This window comes from Gadus macrocephalus, chromosome 15, assembly GCF_031168955.1.
Source record: "Gadus macrocephalus chromosome 15, ASM3116895v1".
Taxonomy (NCBI): Eukaryota; Metazoa; Chordata; class Actinopteri; order Gadiformes; family Gadidae; genus Gadus; species Gadus macrocephalus.
The window spans coordinates 16,415,714-16,439,818 of record NC_082396.1 but is presented as its reverse complement, the minus strand read 5'-3'; the positions used below and the strand labels follow the sequence as shown (position 1 = coordinate 16,439,818).

Here is a 24,105-nt window from a genome sequence, read left to right as displayed (position 1 = left end):
ATACATATAAGGAATGTTATTAGCACAAGCACAGTAAAGAAAAATAAAACATTAAACTAACATTAAACAAAATTAAACTCAAAAGCATGAAAGTAACTAAAAAAAGACAAAATAGGGAGAAGAAAGGGATGGTAAAACCCCATTGGTGAGATGTATATATATTCGAGGATTCACTTATCATGTCTGCCATCAAATGACATCTCATGTTCATGTTCATCATCTCATGACATCTTACATTTATTAGACCTTTTATCCAAAGCAACTTATTTGGAGCGAGGCGTGGAACATTCAAATAATACAAACTCACTGGAGTAACCATAAATAAAAAACTGGATGGACTGCAGAGTGGCAACATAAATCGAAAGTGAGGAATTGTGGGCAATATGTCTCGATCAACGGAAAGTATTTGAAAGTATTTGTGTGTGTGTGTGTGTGTGTGTGTGTGTGTGTGTGTGTCCATCTCTGCCACAATAGGCAGTTTAGCAACCTGGAGAAGAAGATGCAATGTCTATCCATGATGAAAATAGTTGTTTAGCATAAGGCATTCTCTGTTTGATCAAACCTGCTTAGTCCAGCAATGCTTCCATTAATGTTTGGATCATTTGTACCTCCCCGCTTGTAACGATCCAAATGAAAGTATTAAACTGTGTGTGTGTGTTTGTATGTGTGTTTTTGCTTGTGTGTGCTTCTGCTAGTGCTTGTGTGTGCGTGTGTGCTTTAGCGCGTGTGTGTCTTTGTGCTTTTGCATGCGTGTTTGTGCTTGTGTGTGTGTGTGTATGCTTTTGCGTGTGCTTTTTCCATGTGTGTGTGTGGCTGCGTGTGCGTGTGTGTGTGTGTGTGTGCGCGTGCATGTGCGGAGACGAGGGTAAAAGAAAGGCCAGAGAGGGAGGAAGAGAGCGGATGGGGAGGACAAGGTGAAAGTATGCAGCGGAACAACAGACTCCTTGTTTGTGTTGAAAGAGCTGCCTCGTCACTCTGAGCCCTGAGGGGTGAAGCAGCCCTTCTAGAGGAGTCATCTGTTAACACCGGCCGGCCCAGACAGCCTGTACCCTAACAGAGTGCAATTAGTACGCACTGCTCAAAGACACTATGGAAACACGATGCAGCTTTCCCCCAAGATGCATCGTGAGGAGTATTAGGAAACTCTCGGTGGAAAACCACCCTCCGCCATGGTCAAGTAGGAGCCAGATTTAAAATGCTTGACCGTGTATACAGTGTTGTGTAGCTCTTACTCAAAAACAAACACACACGCATACACACACACATGCACACATTAATCGTTGTCCTTGTTTTTGTACTTATGTATCCTGTATTGAATGTGCTTCGTATTCTAACATGTGGATTGTGTTTAACTTTGCTTGTTCAACTTTTTAATCTAACTTTTAATAAAGACCAAACCAGGGACAGGGGTTGCAAATTAGTCTTGACTAGAAACCTGTATGCATGGCATTGGCATCTATATTATATTTTATGTGAAACAATGAAAAAATGTAATTGTCCCTGCTCAATAAACTTCTAAACAAACCAACAAACAAACAAATAACTCCAGGTGGTGGTTTGAGATTCAAATTATGAATTTGGAATGACTGAAAACAGTGAAACCTCATTGAACTCATTTTCTTTTATTAATAAACGCCAAGATCTTTGAATATCTCACTTTATAAAGATAAGCAGGGATGACTATGACTGGAGCCAGGGAACCCTGAGAGTTATCTGTGACCGAGGGCTCTCGGTCGGAGAAACATTGTCTGTGTATTCTTTGAACTTGAACTCTTAGCTCCAGATCTGACTTCGTGTTTTGAACTCGTGTCCTGTAGCCCTGTGTGTGCTGAATAAGGGACTGTCTTATCTCCATACTCACTCGTCCAGATCCTCCTCCTCCATGCGGGCCGTGTGGGCGTACAGGTACTTGCTCATGTCCACGGGGCGGACCCCCTTCCTCTGCCGGGGTCTGGGGGGGTCTAGGTCGGCGTGGGCCGTGTCATCGTCCGGGGGGTCCGGCTCATCGAAGGGGTTCCCCGAGGACTTGTGCGGGTCGGGCTCCTCGGTGTCCTCCGGGACGTCGAAGGGGTTGGGGGCCTCGTGGTCGTAGAAGGGGACCTCGGGCTGGAGGCGGGCGGCGGCGGGCGCCTGCTCCCGGGCTTCTGTTCAGGAAGGGGGGGGGGGGGGGGGGGGAGAGAAGGTCCTCAGCAACCAAGGGAAGGTAGAGCAGTATATCATGAGCTCAAAGGCAACAAAAGACTCCCGCTGGTTTCTTTAACATGGGGCAGAGTTAGGTTGTTTGAATTAAACCGTACCCAGAAACAGAAGGGATAGTGCACTCACCACTGCGATGTCGGGGTTAGGGTTAGTGTTACCCTACTGAGTTAACTGACCAAACTGAGCCATTACTGACACACACTTGCATTTATGCTCAAATGTGTGTATTATGTTGAAATGAAGCTAACAAACTCGATCTCCAAATGTAGATCAAGTGTCGGTCAATCAAAAGGCAAACCGACCATAAGGACACAACGAGCTGCACAGAGCGACTGAGCTGTCTGGAAGACTCCAAAAGTATTGCGAGCATGAAAACAAACACATACACATACACACACACACACACACACACACACACACACACACAGGTTTTGCACACATTGCTTGGCCCAGCATAGGCGGCTGATGTTAGAACTTACTGCTACAACAAGTCAAGTCACTAAACTGTATTAGAGCAGATGCAAACCCTGGCTGAACACAGGTCAACGGGTTCATGGGCTGAGGTCCTACCTTCGTCCTCCGGTTCACCAAACGGGTTGAGGTCGGGGGGCTCCAGGGAGTCCCCGGGGTCCTGGGGGTAGTCATCGGGATCCTCAAAAGGATTGCTGCCCGAGCCAGGGGGCGTGTCATGATCCTCGTCGTCCAGGAAGTTGAGCTTGCTTATCAGTTCTGCCATCGCACGTCCGAACCAAAACGGCCGAGGAACCGAGCAGAGGAGAAGAGTGGTGAGAAGAGCATGTGGGTCAGAGCGTCTGGGCTGGCGGTCAGTAAAGCGGGGAAAAACATTCAATGATGTGACAGACAACTTGCGTTATCGTGGAATGGAGCAGTCACAGGAGAAACAAAAGAAGCGCTGAAATCAATCAAAAAAAGGGTTTAAAAAATACAAACACAAAAAGGATCTGCACTTGGATGTGAACCACAACGATATGGACGCTTAATGTCTAATAATGTGGCCCATTGGTTGTAAGGACACAGCACCATTGTGTCCTCTCCACCCCTTTGTTACTAGGCATTCTGGGTAAAGAAATCAAGAAAAAACAGTATGTGGCCCCAAAGATTACCGTGGGAGGCGACATTGGCTGTATGAGGTTACTATGGCGATCGTAGCTGGTTCATATCCATCACCATGGCTGTGGCTCGGTCTCTGGTTGCCAGGGTGGGTGTGATTTAAAAGAATAGTGCGTGTCCATGGTGGACTACACAGTGAGTGGAGTATTAGTGTGTGTGTGTGTGTGTTTGCGTGTGTGTTTGTGTGTGCGTGTTCGTGCTTGTGTGTGTGCGTGTGTTTGTGCGTGAGCGTGTGTGTGAGAGTGTGTCTGTGCGTGTGGTTGTTTGTGCATTTGCGTGTGCATGTGTGTTTGTGCATGTGAGAGTGTGTGTGCGTGCGTGTATGTGTGTGTGTGCTTGCCTCTGAGATTATTATTTCAATGTTAAGTGTTGTGAGAGACTTCGTGATAATGAGTTGTGGCATTTTTCAGGTCACACAAAGTCCAAGAGAGTGACTATTTCCTGGTTTGGTTCACTATCAACTGCAAGAATGGGAAAGTGAGCGAGGGAACAAAACGCACAACAAGCAAACTTGGGAAGCAACATAACATAAAAACCACAAAAAAAATGCATACAGAACATCACCACATGTACCAGGATTAACCCAAGAAGCCAACCATCGCATGACCACAACACCATCACAACACAAGAGGCCTTCGATAAGAGGAGGGGAGGGGCTGAACATGGATGTGTGAGGAGAGAGAGAGAGAGAGAGAGAGAGAGAGAGAGAGAGAGAGAGAGAGAGAGAGAGAGAGAGAGAGAGAGAGAGAGAGAGAGAGAGAGAGAGAGAATTAGATTGTACAGAGAAGTGTGGAAAATGAAACTGAGTACATTTTTTTAAAAAATCAATATGAAAGAAACAAGGAACAGAGAGAAAGAGAGAGAATAAATACAGTGGAGTGTGGAGTTAGAAGAGGTGAAAGGTGTGGAGAGAGAAAGACCTTGAGAGGATGAAGCAGCAGGCTTAGCTGGTGCTCTGCATGCTTGCTTACGGACACCTTCATCATCATCATCGCCGTGTAAGCAGCTGAGGGCATTCAACTGGTTAACTATGTCTGTAAACCATGGGAGGGAAGGAAGGAAGGAAGGAAGGTAGGTAGGTAGGTAGGTAGGTAGGTAGGTAGGTAGGTAGGTAGGTAGGTAGGTAGGTAGGTAGGTAGGTAGGTAGGTAGGTAGGTAGGTAGGTAGGTAGGTAGGCAGGCAGGTAGGTAGGTAGGTAGGCAGGTAGGTAGGTAGGTAGGTAGGTAGGTAGGTAGGTAGGTAGGTAGGTAGGTAGGTAGGTAGGTAGGTAGGTGTGTAGGAAGGAAGAAAGGATGACAGGTTGAGCACAGCAAATCAAATTCCAGTGCAAGGTATGCAATGCCACACATGTATGTTTGCAGACATACCATTACATAAATGTAACGGTTGAGGTCAAGACATACATTTATAGGTTCTGGTTATTTAGCTTTTTTTAGGAAGAGGGAGTCAAAATGCTAGTTCATTAGCACTAGATCAAGCACAGCTAACCACACACACATGCAAAAGAGCAAGAGCTGAGACTTGTTTCAAAGTACACCGTTTTATCAATTATTGAATATTTTCATATAAAATGATAGACAACATCCATCCGTAATCAATTCAGGCCGAATTGAATGATTGGACTAGCAAATTATTTGTGTTTTATGTTTGTGTCTCGACGAGTGAGAAACCGTTATTATTATTTACCGTGGAGTTACCGTTATTACTATACCGACCTACCGTTTGGATTTACCGTTACAATTCCTACCGCTCGAAATTGAATATAGTTTGATGGTTGAGGTTGGTTGAATCCGGGAGTCCGCAATAATTTTGGGACAATTGCTGTACTGCCTTAATCGGATAAAAAAATATTAATGTCGAGACAGCTTAAGATTTTGCGTCGGTGCACGCATTTTGAGCACTCTTCATTTTGCACCTTGTGGTGCTGCTGCAAGTGATGGAAGAGTTTGGTTACACTCCACCCTTTAGTTGGGACAGACTTGAAGCACTCTCTACAAATGACCTGATTCTGTAATTCATCAGACACCTTGTACCCAAACCATTTCCAAACTATGGAGCCATTTGTCTTCCACTTCCGCTTACAAGCTCCTCTGTGCCGCGTTTTCCGGCGGACTCCATGTTTCGCGCCGTAGGGAATTTAAAAAAGTGACGTGAGTGGAAGGGGGTCCGGACCAGAGAAGAGTGTGTGTGAGTCGGAGGCAAAGTGGGAGAGAGATAAGCAGAGTTATGGAATAGCAGGCGGCAGGTGCGGTTCGAAACTGCTGTTATTTGGAAGAAATGTGCTGTACTTTCAACACAAATTAAACTATATTGATGTTGACGATAGTGTCTCGTTCCATAACTTCCATAAAAAATATCAATATTTCGCCCAGCCCTATTTCAGTCTATAAAACTATCGCTCTGTCTTCCCTCCTGGCTACATTGCCAAGTGGGTGACCTGTTACCATACACTGACTCTGGATTTACAGATAGCTGCTTGAATTTATCAGTAATAAATCATTTAGACTTTTTTACAGAAAGATTGCCTAATGCTACTTTAAATTGTGATCAAACCCTAAAATCCCTTTTTTCAGGTGGGCCTTTTGACTGAAAAGTGTAAAGGTGTTTAACAGGGAGGATTCTCTGTAAAGCACAAGAAGTGTGCCGCTGTTGAGTGGTTTTCCTTTGGATGCGTCCCCTGGCTTGTGGGACGTAAGCTTGGCATTGTCTCCCGCCGCCTCACGCATTTTCCGACGGAACCCCATGTCCCCCCTTTTCTAAAACCTTTCCGCCTGCTCTGAACAGGTGGCAAAACAGCTCCTGCTCAGATGGAAGCTTACATACCGTTTAAGAATGAATGTATCTCTTTAATCAGGTGAATGAACATTGGAAAGTGAATATTGAGCAGGCATGTGCAGGTACTTTGGTGTGGCACTACATAGACGACACGGTCAGTGTTCTCTCTTCCTAAACAGGAAGCAATTAGGATTAGTAGTAGTAAGAGAATGGTCCAACTGTGTTATAAACAGCAGATGGCAATCCAGAAAGGAAGATGGCCTTTCTCTTTGGGAACTCCTGCAAAATGAACTCAAAATCACACCATATCACTGGATATAAATATGAACAGCTGCGCACAACCAGCCACAAAGTTAAACCCGCAACTGTGCTTACCAACCACATGCGACTATTTAATTTAATTGCAAAATCTTCTGTTGGTCTGATGATAATTCAATTGTCTTGTACTAATCGGTTAGAGAAAGGTGTCCCAGGTAAATCCTCCACTTCACCTGGCTGGCAGAGGCCATATTCCGTTTTGGGATTTCACTGAGCCACAGGAAAGGCAACAAACCTGATAACATAACGCTATAGCTACTGTCTAGGCCTGATCACAGTAATACAAGGAAAGCTAGTCCACACACAGAGTCCGGACACTTTCACAAACTACAAATCACATTTTGATTGGATAATTCCCTTAAATATTGTTGTTTTGTTCTGGTTGGAATCTCATTGGATATTAGTTATAACAAAAAATACATAAAAGATTCAATTAATATTTATATTATCAATTAAAATCGAATACCTTTACTGAAGGCCGTGAAGGCAATGGCTATTATTGTTAAGGGCTACGCCTCGTGCCCACTGCCTCCGTCCGTTGACTGATCCCCATTGACTTTGAATGGGGACGGACGCGCAATGCATTGTGGATCCGTGCGCTGAAGGCTCCGTCAAAAAGATTGAAAAATGTTCAACTTTTTCAGCAGCGACGGATCCGTCATCCAATCAGATCACGTATCCAAATTTAAGCACTGTGACACTACTCAGGCTCTGACGACCCTGGAAACCTCCCCCATCCGTCAGCCACGCCTTCTGAGTCCTTTGACTTACGGTGCAGTGGGCACGAGGCGTTAGGGTTATTATCAAATTAGGGTTTTTATTTGAATGGAAATTAGCAAATGGCTAGTCAAATTTCCATGTCCTTCATTGTTACGGTTGGGAGTTATTGCAGGTTATTACCTGTGATCTTGGCAGCCTTCTCCTCCTGATTCACCCTGTTCTCCTCTTCCTCATCGTTGTCTTCCTCAAAGTCGTCCAGGTTGCCGATGTCCGCCTGCTTCATGCTCATCAGGCTGGCTAGGCTCTGCATGTCCTCATCCCTGGGCAACACACACGCACAAACAAATAAAGACACAAAGATACAACCATTTCTTCCATTTCTCAATGAGGTTTCTGCGCTTGAACCTATGCACGTTAACCAAAACTAGCCTATCCACCACACTAACCAAAACTAGCGTATCCATCACACTAACCAAAACTAGCCTATCCACCACACTAACCAAAACTAGCGTATCCACCACACTAACCAAAACTAGCCTATCCATCACACTAACCAAAACTAGCCTATCGACCACACTAACCAAAACTAGCCTATCCACCACAATAACCAAAACTAGCCTATCCACCACACTAACCAAAACTAGCCTATCCATCACGCCAACCAAGACCAGCTTATCCACCATGCTTAATAAAACTAGCATATCCCCAATGGTGACCAAAACAAACCTATACACCACGCCAACCCAAACTCTCTATAACATTTCCACAAAATTTACCAAAACTCTCTCCATTCTATTCAAATGGCTTACCAAAGCTCTCTCTGGTCTATCCTCCAGGGTAAATGGAAGATGGGCTTCACCATGGTAACCATGGTTCCCTGCATGGCCCTCTCTCTACTCTGTTCTTTGTGCCTGGTGCTTCCCGCCTCAACCATCTCATTTGACCCGCTCTGATGGAGGTTGTTTGTGTTCGGCTGGCATCATTCCCCGAAGGGTTAACAAGGGTCATGCATCATCAACCCCTGGTCCCAAGCACAACAAAGGCTACACCATTCACTGTGTGTGTGTGTGTGTGTGTGTGTGTGTGTGTGTGTGTGTGTGTGTGTGTGTGTGTGTGTGTGTGTGTGTGTGTGTGTGTGTGAGAGAGAGACAGTAAATAGCTGCCCTTATCAACAGAAAATATGTTTGAATGAATAACCAACTACAAACACAGTGCATAGGAGTGCATGCAGTGTGCAGGCTTCTGTCAATTAAAGCTGACCCTCATCAGTAAACAGGCCTATACAAACATGTGACAAACCAGCGTGTGTCAATGTGTGTTTGTAAAGTTAAGTTGAACAAGTAGAAGTATGCGTGTCATCTATGATACCGTGACTGTTAGTGATCTATGGTTGGGCTGTCGTTTACTGATTACCACAATCATGAAAAAGCAAAGCTGCAAAACTTTATATGTAAAGATTTAAATAAACTTAATATGCAAAGTTTGACATATATTGTTAACTTTACACTACTTTGTGTGCATCTTATATAATGTAGAATAATATGATGACAGATATAATGTATTGTCATTGAGAACAATTTTAATCGTAAAAAAAGGGTAATATCACAAAATGTTAAAAAAGCTATACCGGACCATTACAATATACCCCTCATCACCAAGTGCAATTTTTTTGTGTGTGAATTGTAATGGATGTGTTCATGTGTTCATGTATGCATGTTTTCATGTGTGAATGTGTGAATGTGTGTATGTGCTCAAACAGGCTCCCTTCGTGTGCGTGGACCCACGTGGCTTTGCCCTCGCGCAGGAAGATGCAGGAGAGGGAGAACTGCAGCGTGGCCGACACCACCTTCTTGGAGAGGGGCTTGAACTTGAGCTTGACGTCAGTCTGCGTGGGCATGGGGCTGGCGTACTGCTTCATATTGATGCTGCTGGTGGCCAGGGCCTTCCTGCGCCCTGAGGGAGACTCCTGACAGGGGAAACCAAGGCAGAGAAATGAAGGCTAATAGATAGATACAGCATAGCACCAGCAACAACGCAACTCAGACTCTCCCAAGCATCTCCTTCGTCCTTTCAGACCGCCAGCATTGTAGGGACACTGCAGCGTGTGCCTCCCTACATTTGTACCCTCCTGGGGTTTCCTCCTAACAGCCACCATTAAAGTGTGCTTTGCCCTGCATCCTCTGCTCCGTCCAGGCCACACCGCAACGCTCTGGGCAAGTTGCTGTTCCTCAAATTCTGATGATTGAATTTGAGGAACATGCCATAGACCCCTAGCCTGGCTAACGCCAGTCCTCATCTCAGTCTACATTGAGAAGAGGTCTGGGAACCACACATTCATTTTCTCGTATTTTAGCCGTGGTTTACAATTGCCCGGAGCCGTTTATTGGGCGCTACGAGTGTCTATGATATGAGTCTGTACGTAGCTCATAGCCAATTGCATCAATTATACCAGATGACGTATGTAGAGCGACAGAAATTCGATGAGGAAGAAGACGATGGATGTGTCGCATAGACGTCGTCATCGTCTTGACATTCCTCCCCGTTCTGTGATTGGTTCCCTATCTCAGGCGAAAATCGGATCCTTGGAATCCAGGCTGCCTAGCAGCGCGAATTGAAATCGTGCGCAAGGCAGCATGGGTATAGCCAGGCTAATAGACCTCGACATAAGAGAGCAATTAAAAGCATGTTGATTTGTGTGTGTGCTTGCGAGCAAGCGTGTGCTTGTGTCACAAATATCAGAGCTTCTAAACTCACCCTAACCCTAACCCTAACCCTAATGTGGAAGAGCTCACCACTACATATGTGATAAATCGGGATAAATCATTTGATAAATAAAAGGAGTTTTCCAGATTCAACACATTGAGGCTTCCGTTTGGGCAGACCTTCTTTGTATATTGAGCACTCTTTATGCATCTCGTCAAAGGAGGCCTACAGGTAGTTAAAGGCCAACGGAGGCCGAAACCCTGTACCTCTCATCCAGGATTCAAACCTCCTCACCGCTACACTATCCTGCTCTGTTATAATAACAACAACAGTTATGGGAAAAGTGTATGCAAGGATCAGGGATTAACCTCATAGAAATAATTCTCCATATATATATGAAATAACATTTATGCTTCCCAGAATAGTTTGCAAACTTTCCTCAAAGTTTTACAAAAGTGTTACAAAAAAACAAATGCAGAAATTGGAAAAAGGGAAGCTGACATCCACAAGAGCAGGGCAAGGGTGAGCAAGCTTCATGCAACTAGCTAGTAGGCTGGGATCAGGACCAGGCCAGCACTCTCCCTCCCTTCTCCAACCTCGCCATTTCAGAGTGCGGAAACACGTTGGGTAAGATGTGAGTAGTCGTCGTCATGACAACTCACTGAACGACAACCCGATGCGGCCACTTGACATTTTACATTGACATTTTAGTAACAATAGTTCGATGAAATACACACACACACGAACACGCACACGCACACACACACACACACACACACACACACACACACACACACACACGTGTCTTATCACACTACAGATTACACCCCAGCTATTATTCAAAACTAATAGTGCATGTAGCCGCTTTATGAATTTTACTAAATGCATCTCACACTTAAGAAGGGGACACGGGGGGGGGATGCCTGGGAGTTCAGCAGAAGGCGGAGGGGAGGCTGTCAAACCAGGATACACTTATGGATATGCAAATAACCCTGAAGGAGAATTAAATAAGCTTTTCAGGTGATTTGAGAAGGGGCCCAAAACAATGAGAACACACTCCATCTCCCTGGACGCATGATGTCAATCATGAGAGGGGGGGGGTATTGCAGCATTGAAGGGGTGGAGGTTGTGGTGAGGAGTAAAAGCAAGTCAAGGACAATCCAGAAGTTATTAACACCTCACCTTACAAGCGAGTTAAAATGAGGGGAGGTGGCATTATACTGCCACCTGGCTGCCGCTTGTGTTTGCGACAGCAGATAATTACCGTCATTTCAACCCTTGGCGTAAAGGCTGTGGCTGCTTCAATCAATAAAGCTAGCTGTAGCCTTCAACACAGATCCATGCAGTTTAGTTAAAACTGATTAAGGTTTTACACCCAGATTAGACATACAGGATTGTAGAATAAGAATAGAATAATCTTTATTGTCATTGTACAAGACAACGAAATTTTGTATGGAGCAGTCCTCCTCCAGTTGCACAGTTCTATAAATAATGATGCCACGTTCACCGTGCCACAAACCTAATCTGTTTATTACAATTACTTTTATGCCACAATAAGTGACATAAAAGCCCATTGTCCTGTTGACAAGAGTTTGACTGACCCTCTAACGGAAAGCCTGTGAGTCTCCATCAGGCCATGATCTGCCCGTTCAAGAGAACTGCAGGGAGCTTTGTAATTTTTTACACATGCAGTTTGCACTGCATGCAATAAAACAGAACTATCGCTAACATAGGGACAAAAGAGTTACAATGAGATAGTTAAAGATAAGTCAAACCGATACCTGGTCACGGGTTCCACCAGGGGTATGAGCTGACGGTGGGAAAGTCAAAGCAATATACCAGACAAAGCCAAATGTCCACATGTAGGTGTCTATGTGTGTGTGTAGATGATGACTGTGACTGTTGGTTGCGTGAGTAAGTCTGTGTTTTTGTGTGTGTGTGTGTGTGTGTGTGTGTGTGTGTGTGTGTGTGTGTGTGTGTGTGTGTGTGTGTGTGTGTGTGTGTGAATGTGGGTTTCTGATAGGGTACCTGTCCTACCCCTCACTACTGATGCCAGCTGGCCCAGAATTGATTCCCAGCTGCTCTCCCAGTGGGGGGGTTAGGGGTCAGCACCAGGGGGGAGATCCCCCTGCCCTAAAATGCCAATGGGACAGGCCAAGAGAGGCGGGGCCATCCATTTGATCATGTATAGGATGGATTAATTAGGCTGAATGAAACAAGAAACCTGACTCTTCTTTGTATAGACTGCAGCCCCCACATCCCTCCCCCCACAGACACACACAAAAACACTCCCACACACACACACACACACACACACACACACACACACACACACACACACACACACACACACACACACACACACACACAGTACACACACACACACACACACACACACACACACACACACACACACACACACACACACACACACACACACACACACACGTATGCCAATCCACTAATGGTGATTTAACACACACAGGTCACCAGTCAATTTGTTTCTAATTGGAACAAATGTAATCAATATGTTCCTATTGATCAGAGTGCTGTTCAACGGAATACATTTTAAATGTCGGAAGGTAAATTGCAAAAACCACAACATAACAATCATATTTGTATTTGAGGTGTTACTTGTTAATGAGTGAGTGAAATAATGAAAATAAAATGAGATAATTGTATGCGCAATATACATTTTAAATAATTCTAGATAATGTGCTGTCCAAGCGAATATTCTCTCATAGTCCATCAACATAAGTATTACAAACCGTTTCAATATTAAAGCATATTGCTAATAGGTTTGATTGACCTGACTCTGCACAGAGCAACTCTTAATCAGGTTAGGAGAAAGCTGGGTGGGGACAAAAACCGTACTAGTCTTTAGACATGGGGCTGCTACCATTTATATACTGCAGTCTGAGAGAAATATAACAAACTCAATTTACAACCAGGAGTTAACCCCCAGCTAAATGCCACCCATGCACCACACACACACACACACACACACACACACACACACAAGCACACACACACACACACACACACACGCGCACACACACACACACACACACACACACACACGCAAACGCACACGGCTGGCCAGAATGTGGACAGCATCAGCTCGCTGTATGTTAAAGGTCTGCCGTCAGCAGATTGTGCGGGCAGACTTCACTGTGCTTTTACGCTTCCCTCAAGGTCACGGTTATTGGAAATTGAGACATCCATCGTGTTCACATCTCTCTCTGAATCCTCACACAATGGAGCTATAGCACCATAGGTTCGGCCTCCACACATGACTGATAAAGCAGATTTTTTTTAACTTTTTTTTTATTAATAACTATGAATATATAGCACTGTTGATGATTCACACACTTAGGCTTTCAATCTGACATAAGTCTGCACACAAGCGTCTCTCACACCCACATGCGCAACGACACATATTTAAAGCATTGAGTAATCCTGCACTATTGTCTGTACAGCCATCCCAAGAGCCCCTTCTATTACATTGTGCTGAGATGCATTGTAATTGTCCAGATAAAAAAAACGACAATTTCGTTTTTTTAATGCAGTGTCGTAGCTTTTGAAACACACGCATACTTCATCTCACAGAAATACACTATTGTACATCGTAACAGGTAAAATGAAAAATATATTATACCACCATTATACCATTGATTACCACCAACAATGATTAGATATTAGTTACCTTCATATATTATGTTGTTGGAATTAAATCAACTTAAATAGATGTTACTAAAAAGTTGAATGTGTCGAGTATATTATGTCTTGGCGTATCAAGGAAAACCTTTGTCGACAGTTATATTTTGAATACTGTTGTTTAATTTTTAGCAATTGATTTGTAACTGTTTAAAGTCTGAGGTGTCCCATTATTGAAACATTCTCCAGACCTTGGAACGTTATTGATGTTGTACACTTGGGACTTACAGCTCTGTGCCATCGGACAAAGCTTGTGTAAGTGCTCTCATTGAAAATAATTGTTTTGATTTTTAAACCCCCCTTTTGTTTTGGATTTTTAAAAACACACGGTCCGCGAACAGTGTGTCCAGTGTACAGCCCACTTCATGCACTGGATAGTCCTATGGGTAGCAACTGCAGACAAAACCTGTGTTTATGGTGAACAGCAACAGCATGCTTAATGGGTGAAATGAATGCAAGACATAATCCAATGTGTGCCATAATTGGTTATTCACATGCATACAACAAATCTAAATCAGACTTTGATAGCGTAACTCGTAGACAAATGCCCAAGTTTAGCAGCTAGACCGTAGATCATATCTATTATCTAAGACCATGCAACAATCTGTATTTATTTTTTTTCTCTCCAGGGAGACCAAAAAGCCAGCCAGAGAGGTCTACCTCTGCTCCCGGGTTCAACAGAGGTCTACCTCTGCTCCCGGGGTTCAACAGAGGTAGACCTCTGCTCCCGGGTTCAGCAGGTCTACCTCTGTTGAACCCGGGAGCAGAGGTAGACCTCTGCTCCCGGGTTCAGCAGAGGTCTATCTCTGCTCCCGGGTTCAGCAGAGGTCTACCTCTGCTCCCGGGTTCAACAGAGGTCTGCCTCTGCTCCCGGGTTCAGCAGAGGTCTACCTCTGCTCCCGGGTTCAACAGAGGTCTGCTTCTGCTCCCGGGTTCAAGACACTCCAAAGTCTCTGTTGTCTGAGGGTTATTGTTGAACAGATATCTGACGGGCCATGATAGGGCTTTAATCCAGAGCAAAGCTGATTTGTTTAAGAGGAGGAGAGGTGAGGAGGGGGACGAGAGACCAAGAGAGAGGGAGGAGGGGTTTAAAGATGGCCCACGACAAGAAACAATCAGCCCTAGTGAGTGTCTCTCCCCCTCTCTCTCTAGGGCCGCTCCATGACAAAGGTGTGCTCTCGCCCCACACTCAGTGACACATTTGTGGAGACAAAGAGCATTAGCAGGCTGATGCTTTGCCTCAGTAACTCTGATTGTGGCCAACTAAAAGGGAATCTCATATGGATTTGAGAAAAAGACACAGAGAGAGAGCAAGAGAGAGGGGGGAGACAGTGAGAGAGAGATTAGAATAAGAGAAACAATGAAGACCTTCCACCAAAAGGGAATTGGCTTAGGGATTGGATAAGGCAAATGTGTGTGTGTTCTTTGAAATGCTTTGTCAACAACAACAAAAGGACTTTTTTTTTATGATTTTCTTCCCAAAAAGACGAAAAAACTCACACAAGCTGTCAATCACATCAAGTGTCGGTTCTTCACTTAGTATCTCTACTGTTTAAACTCATATATATTACGACAGTACAGCATAGTATATGTTGCATCGATGCATTCATTGTGTACTGCAATGCCCTTATCATTAGACGCGGTGGCAGAATGATATTTTCCTCAGTATCAAGAGTTCCAGATCAAAGCTCACAGAGATGATGTATTCCTGCTGTTCAACACCAAGTTCTACGATAAATAAAATACGACAGCAGACAAAAGAGCTAAAGGGGCCAAGCTGACGGAGTCGTGTCCTTCTCCGCAGTAACACGGACACAGAACACCTCTCTCCCCCCGTCTGTCCAAAGACCTATCTAGGGGTGATGCCAGCACCCAGGGCCATGTGTGCTCATCACCTTTCTGTTACGACCTGTACATCTATGGAAATATGAGCATTCGTAGCACTAAAGCTTTTTAAGGTGTTATTTTGGATTGAAACTCAGAGAGGAATAGATAGGGGAAGCCCATGTGTATTTTTTTCATACATTCTTTATTCACTCTGCATTTAACTTTAACAAGATGAGGAGACAAAAATACCAATATAATAAAAACACCCCACAGACAGACAGAGAAAGATAGAGAGAGACAGAGTGGCTTAGTATTGGTATTGGAGCAGGACGCCAGGACTCTATTCAGCGTCACTGAGCAGAACAATCACCTCTGTGCATAGCAGTGTGTCACCGTTGATCTGGAGAACATCCCTCAGCGCTCATGTGGTGTGTGTGTGTCAGGATGATGTCACAACAGTTAGGGTGCACCTAAGTAGGCTTTACCTAGAAACCAGTCTCCCTCTCTCTCTCACACACACACACACACACACACAGTCAGGCTTGTGTGTAAACAGGAGGATTTGGTAGGCTGGTATTGTCTCCATCGCGGGCAGCCATCTTAAGACGCCGCCAAGAAAAATAAGTACCTGAGCGATTGAGATAGCGACTGATCCCTTGTTGGCCAATGACCATCTTCTCACACCCATACCTTTTCCCTCGCCAACCTTTCCTTGACACTGACGGGTAGGGTATAGGGTGTGGCAAGCAGGAGTCGGGGTTGAAGGTCGGGGCAGGGGAAAGAAGCCGGTTGATATGGAAACGCTAACAGTGCTAGAAACACACAGTATGGCAATCTGCGCTGGTTGGGTTTGTGAGGGCTTGAATGTGGAACTACTGCTGCCAATCGCATGAATCGTGTACCCCTAATTACTTTCTTACGGACATTGTGCCAGCACATTGCTGGAGACTATTGTCCTTTGACTTTTGCATCTACTGTGCTCATTAGCCTTTCTGTTTATATTTTCCCTGCAGCTACCTGCGGATGCTGCCCGTGTGGATTTTGCGGACTTTAAATATTCCTTGTTTTTGCATTTGTGAAAATCTACACCATTCTGAACCTGTTTGCAGAAAAGACTTACAGCAGCAAGACAGTTCAAAGCTGGATTGTTTTATTGGGGTATCTGCAACCACAAAATCAAAGATGCTCCTAATACCATTTAAATGTGGCTTATATCAGCATTAGCTGGGGCTTCAGTTGCTCTGGTTAAATGGGTGTTTTTTTTTAAAAAACTTTCAATAAATAAATGAATGCGTGGAAGAGACCTTGACCAATCCCCTGTTGACCTGAGCATGTCTCGACAAACAAGCCAGACAAAGCCAACTTCCCACGCACCACACAGTGATTACACCTACAACAAGTCACATCCTAAATCTTAATCCTAGACAAGTCATGCATGCTGAAATATGGCTATCTCTGTGTACATCTAAACACAGCCTCACACAGGCCCGGACCAAACGTCCACCCAAACAAAAGTACAGTTTAACAAGGAAGTACAAACACACACAGCCCCCCGCCCCCCCCCCCCTCCACACCAACACACATACCCTCTCAGCTTGAGGTTCAGTGATGAGGCCACACAAGAAGGGATTAGGATAAAGCCCAGGTGACTCTGTGTTTTGATGTTTATTTTGGGGTCAAGCGTCGCACTGTGTGAAGACAGAAGGAAAAGAATCGCAGTGTTTTGGTGCCGTTTGGGATCCTCCATACTGTGTCTGCTGCTGCACGCGCAGCGACATCTGTCAGGGTCTTGTGGGAAAAGGAGCCCTATGGGCTCAAGGGGTCTGGTACGGAACAGATCAAAGACAAGGTCAGAGCGCCTCCAGCACAACAACACCCACCCACCCACACAAACACTAACGCAATACTAATATATCAGGGGAAAATCATGCAAGAGTGTTCAATAAAACTATTTCCACGCCAAGGACCAAGTGGAGAGGAAGAGGAAAGAGAGGAAACCCTGCTTGGATCATCGTTTGACACAATAAAACATTTGATATAAACGCTATAGCCCTAATAAACGTGCATTACCTAAATTGAAGACATCCATTTTCAGATGGAGTGCTTTTTAAATAGTGGTGATGGCCTGGGGGGTGGGCCATAAGGCCAGCACAACAGGGGTATCCTACCATGCCAGGCTTCTCCCGTTACTCACTGCCTGTGCACCTTCTCAGATATATACTGTATAGTGTGTGTGTGTGTGTGGGTGTGTGTGTGTGTGGGGGGGGGTGGGGGATGAGGGGGGGAAATCACCAGCATCTGTTGCCTCTCAGGGCAATTCATTAGATTAAATTAATTTGGAATGCATGCGTTAGCCCGCAACACAGACACACACACATACACAATCCAACTTCATCTGTAGACTATAGAATAGTATTTAATTAGATATTTCAATTTACAATAATATACAATTTAAAGTATAATGTAGAAAAACATCTACTCACATCAAAACCCAAATTATTCTGATCGACAAGTGTTTCAGATTAGTCTGTTTAACAGACACAAATGCACACAAAGTGTACTTTAACATTAAGTAAATGAGCTCCCTCAAACTATGGTTTACATTAGCAGAGGCCAAGGTGTACACACCCGTGCACACAAGCTCAAATAATCCTGATTTGCCAGCCCCTGTGCAGGCTGAACTTTCAGGATTTCATACTTCATACCAGCTTTTGTCACCCTTGCATGAATAGCCAGGGCTGTAATAAATGTATTTTTCTCTGAGGTGGCTATTTAGAGCTCACAGGTCACTGGCCTACGTAATGTGTTCCAGCAGGGAAACTAGTTATAAAATAAGAGATTTTCTGTGTGGTTATAGGCGTGCGTGTGTGGTAGATGGCCTTAATGGTGTTGGAAGGGGTCCACAATTTAAAGGAACCCCAAACATAATAAAGAAACCTTTCAACAGTATGTATTGCAGTGCATTCAGCGCCAATAGAACCAATTAACAGCCATACGGCCACGTGTACTTCCTTACCTCAAAACGTGTAATAAATATATAAAATACATCTTTATTACAGCCGGCCCCCCCAGCCATTAAACACACACTACACACACACACACACACACACACACAGTCAGCACAAGCCAGTCAAATATAACCGTCCCATCTTTGACCCCTCAATTTGCACACCGTTTTGATAATCAGCACCCATTTGAATGGGGGTGAAAGGCAGGGCTAGCATGCAATTTAGAGATACTACAGCGTGGCCACTTCTCCCCTTGCTCTATCTCTCCCTTTCTCCGCGTCTCTCTTTAGTCTTTGTGATTATGCGATTCGCCCTGCCACAGGAACAAATAGCGGAGACAGAGGCAGTGTTTGACACCGTCGTTTTCAATGACAAAATACAATCTGTCCGGGGCCCGGTAATTCAGCGGCAAGGGATTAGTGGCGGGCCGGGCCTCCAGATTAAGGAGCCAGGGACACAGCGAGTGCCGCCGCAGATCTGGAATTTCATCATCCTGGTCCCGCATGGCGCAGGCACAATGGCGTCTCCTTTAGGTTTCTCCTGTTCCGTCTGATGAGAGGTCAGGAGGACTCACCTCTCCTCCACCTCCTCCTTAGGTGGGGGCACCACCTCATTCAGGCTTTCATTCATCCCCAGCCTCTTCCTATATTAGCTCACATACCTGGGAGCAGGGCTGAGTGTGTCACAGAACACACACACACACACACACACACACACACACACACACACACACACACACACACACACACACACACACACACACACACACACACACACACACACACACACACACACACACACACACACACACACACACACACACACACACAGAGTCTAGGCTGCCCTCTAGTGGGCATTCAGCTGCAGTGTCCCATACACGGGAAAGGTTATACATAAGTGATCATTTTATGCCGGAGTTAAGTTGCTAAAAGTGGAGCCCTGTACACCTTTCCTTTGACTTTAAACTGACAGGAATTATCTTCATAAATCATAAACCTCCATTATAATAAGTTTATTATAATTCCATTTGTTCAATTACTTTGAAATCCAACAACAACATACTTGTAAGCAGATGTCAGTCTCAACATGGTTATTATCAAGGGGAGTATGTGTGCACATTGCATGTGTGAATTCAAGCTTTCAGTTAAACAAAAATCCGAAAGCTATATAAAAAGGTCCTGTACCCGGTCAACCCCTGAGCAGCATGACTGTATTTTCTGGTGTGTCTGTTGCTGTGTGTGAGGAGAATTGGCGAAGAACTACATCCATGTGCCTCATTCCTCAAGAACATAGAACTGACCGACAGAAAGACAGGTGTACAGACGGCCCTCCTTTCCCTTTCACATCTCTCCACCCCTCGCCTTAGCCCCTCTTTGTCCGGCCAGCGCTCATAGCTCACCCCCATCCCTCTCATTCTCAGATTGTGGAGGTGTAGAGTTGCCTCTTCCTCTCCTCCCCTCTTTTGCTCCCTCTCTCCATTCCAGCTGTCAGGAGCTCAGCTTGGCTTTGATCTCACAGTGATTAGTCAGGTATGTAGAGACACTGAAACAGCCCCTTTTGCACACATGCCTTATATTTCCCCTGTTGTATTTTCTCTCTCCCATGCTTGGAACAGCCTTAAGCAGTTGATCCTTGAAGAATGTCTGTCAAAGACCCAAAGGGAGAGGCCAAGTATGATAACACTCTGGATATAATAGTTTGTTATAATTTTGCCACTTTTTCCTATTACTTTTCAAGTTTGCCTCATGGCCATGAGGCCCCTCTGTGACTCCAGGCAAACCCTAAAATCAGGCCCCTTTATTTTGTTTCCCTATACGTGTTGGGGAGTTTTTCTCTCCTCAGATGCCCTTATGAAGAGATATAGATATAAGTTTGACTCAGAACATCCAAAGGGATGATTGAGGCAACCGATATTGGCACCAGTTAAGTTTGAAATGAAGCTGGAATGCTGAGAACTAGTATTGAACCGATCCCTCAACAAGAAGCGCTGTCATTATGCTCAGTTACTGCAACAATTCACGTTTGTCCTGCATTTAATATAGTTCCTCCGTCTTGACTCTCAAAAAAGGTAGGCTGCACCATTTTAACGTCTTTCTAATCATTGTTTTACTGGGTTGTGTATAATATGTATAATATTCCTACTAATAACGTAACCAGGCTATCGCCGACTAGATTGACTACTTCAAATAATAACACACCAGCCCAGCAGCTGGTGTGTTGCTGGGCTGAAATTGCAATCCCCCCATGTCCATTGCCAGATCAAGTTTGTGATTCAATAAATTTATTAATCTGTTCATGTTCTGGTTATGTAACGTTTTGTTCCTAGGATTTCAATGAAAGGCTGGAAAATCATAACTCAAATGAATCATATTATCAAATGGTAATTATAAGCTTCAATAATATAGTAATCGTTTTTTTATAGGGTAGGTGGGCTAGTACTAGGTTTATAGAACCAGTTATTAAGGAATTTGTGAAACGACTGGACAATAAAATTTCATTGCAAAAAGAAATAGGTGATCGGAATGAGATTATCAAACATTACAGAGAAATGGCTGATGGGTATCGGCATAAATATAATAAATCAGTGCCCTTGAGGCGTCTTAATTAGATTTCAGACTCAGATATAAAAGGTTCTCACTCTGTATGGAGTCATACAAGTAGAACAATTTTATATATATATATATATATATATATATATATATATACATATACATATACACACACACATAATATATACATATATATATATACATACACACACACATGTGGGGTTAACTTTTTGCATGCACAGTTGCACACACAAAAGGTATCATTTAAGCAATACTCAAAATTCATCATTTTGTGCACAAAAAGATAGTTCAAGATGTATTGATTTCTGAGAAACGATAATTTACCACTCAAATGCACTTTGAACATCATCCAATAAAGTATGGTCCTAGCTTGCCTTTGCTCATCAATTTATTCATGTTTTACACCGCTACAACCCGTCTCTGCTTACAATACACATGAATGGGTTATTGTGTTTGTCCTTTATGGATATATCACCAGGAAGGGTTGTCAGCGGCTGTTCTGGGGCACGTTGGCAGCAGCAGCTATCAAAGGTTATGGCCAAACCAGCTTAACATTTGATTCCCGCAAATGTCGAGCCTCTACAATTGCTCTGTTTCTGAGAGGTGTGTTAGTTCTTGATATAATACAAAACCAGATTCACATGCTAATGACTTTTGTGTTATCGATTTGAGTGACTGAAACTCTAGGATTAGCAACAAGCAAATCGATCAGGCACGAAAGCCCTCCATCTGCTTGATTTGGTTGGCCGCCCGGGCTAAATGTGCCATTGATGAGTGCTGCTGCCCCGAGTCAGCCCAAAAGTTGATTCTATTTCAGCTTTAAGCACCATTTTGAATGCCTGGAGAAAAACATTTAACGTTGAAGATGTTGAAATGCTGAAGTTACAACTGGATTTTCTTGAAAAGGTATTACATTTGTGGTTGATATAACTGGCTTGAGTGATGAACACTGCGTTAAGCAGTCCAAACATTCAGAGAGGTCAGTCCTTCTCACACAAGCAACTGAAATACATTCCAGTGAGGACCTGAGTGTATAGGTGGGGCCAGTAGTGTACAGGCTTGGCATTCGGACCCATTAACCTCTTAAGGTTACTGGGTTCCATCCTCCAGTTGGATTTAACCATTTGTCACCTCTCCACTGCAGAAGCTACTAGTGTGGGCCGAGCAGTCTGACTGCTGGGATGCAGCCAGAAGGATGTCTTCAAAAGCAATACAACAATGCAATGTATTATTAGTATTATCATAATCATGTCTGCAGCCTAAACGTAGGCAACCTTCAGCAAAATTCCACACCTCGAAATTCTCTTATTTGCATGCATTTGCCTAGAAATGTAATGCAAGTCGCTAGCCTAAATATAATAAACCTATATGCAATAATACAACTGTATATAGTTTAATGTAATATTCATAATACATGATTCTGACCCTTATCCCCTTATAAAATGTTCTTGACGGCTTTAATGAACGGCAGACATAAACTTGCTGAAGGAAAGGCCAGCCTGAGTGTATGTGAGTACAAATATACTGCAGAAAATGTAGTTTTTACATGCCTCCTTAAAATTGCAATTTGAAAACCTCCAATCCGTTTTCCCCAAGCCAGTGTAGTGTTGTTTGTTTCAAGGTTTTAATCAGCTCACTCCACTGCATCACTTGTTAAAATAACTTCTGTTTGTATTGTAAACTGACACTTTGCCTTGTGCCAACAATCAGTGTGATAACATCCACTAGACAAGGCATTGTAAATCAGAACCTGAAGCAGTATGCCTTGGGACTGCCAAACGGCCCAGCTGAACACATGCAGCACCTCAACATACCTGCAGGGGGAGCCAGCTGTACATTTATCACAAAGATTTTGTGATGAATATGCAGTTAAATGTGTCAGTTTATTAGACAGCATAATAATGTATAAAAGCCAATGATGCCATACTTACATTTTCTATGACAAAAGTCCATTCTTTGTCTTCAAACTCCTCTGCATGTGGGTCCTGTAAAAATCAGAGGACATACAGTTAGGAGTCATTGGCTTTTTCTGAAGGTTGAAAGGGACTCGTTTCCCCATTGTCAAGTTGTACGGTTTTGTTTTGGTTTTTGGTGAGTTTTCAGTTTTGTTTGGTTGGTTTTAAGCACTGTGTTTTTCCCCAACTCGAAAAGGATGTGACACTGAAGGAGTTGGGGAAAAACACAGTGCTTAAAACCAACCAAACAAAACTGAAAACTCACCAAAAACCAAAACAAAACCGTACAACTTGACAGTAAAAAACCGGCAGCCTCTCCAATTTTCAGCGTTACGTTTCCGCACAGCACTTTCCCAAACTGAGAGCCAGCACAGATTAATTTCCGTGTTACTCTCACCAGTGTGTCTCCCCAACCAAACGCCAACCAGATAAATAAGCACCTGTGAGCTGAATGCAGCACAACCAAATCAGTCGAACAGCGGACAGCTGACGCTCATTAGTTGACTCGCGCTTCTCTTCCCATTTACCGCGGCTAACACACCACCTACTTTTTCTATTTTTTTTCATTTCTGTTTTTAATTTTTCTCCCGTGCATTTTTCCTGTGAATTTAATCAAACCGCTGCAGACCTAGTCTGACGCGACACCCACACACACACACACACACACACACACCTGCACCTACAGACGCACACACCTGCATTTTCCCTGTGAATTCAAAACAAACCGCTGCAGACCTAGTCTGACGCGACACCCATTGAGGAATAAAGCACAATTAGTGGCTCATGAGCTGCAAGCAGGGGCGGGGTAGGACCTAGGTGTGGCATCAAGGAAGAGGTGGCAGATCAACCTGAATGCTATTTGTTTATCAACCACTTTATTCTTCTAATATTCCAGATAATATCTCAAAAACCATAACAGAGGGGGCCCTAGATGGACTGGATATATTCCCTATCAGGGAAATATATAGATGAATAGATGCGATTTGAATAACAGAAGAGCCATGTTGCCAGAGTAGGGTAGGCAAAGAGGTGGCTTTGACTTCTGCCTGGTCCTACACAACGTGTTGTGACTTCCTGTGGGCAGTACGCAGGTCTGGAAACTAGCAGATGTCTGTTGGCTAAATTAATTCAAGGTATCCTTCTGTCGTGGGTCTTTATAAAAATATCTTTAAACAGGAAGGA

The 24,105-nt window shown here is 44.0% G+C and overlaps 1 protein-coding gene across 1 annotated transcript in view; it reads right to left on the bottom strand.

Annotated features, from left to right (window-relative positions):
* Positions 1–24,105, bottom strand: part of ehbp1 (EH domain binding protein 1) — a 143,946-nt gene that overhangs the window by 88,884 nt on the left and 30,957 nt on the right. The window contains 6 exon segments of the mRNA XM_060073935.1: positions 1,862–2,144; positions 2,770–2,928; positions 4,251–4,364; positions 7,324–7,463; positions 8,928–9,109; positions 22,900–22,953. Coding sequence (XP_059929918.1) covers positions 1,862–2,144; positions 2,770–2,928; positions 4,251–4,364; positions 7,324–7,463; positions 8,928–9,109; positions 22,900–22,953 — 932 coding nt within the window.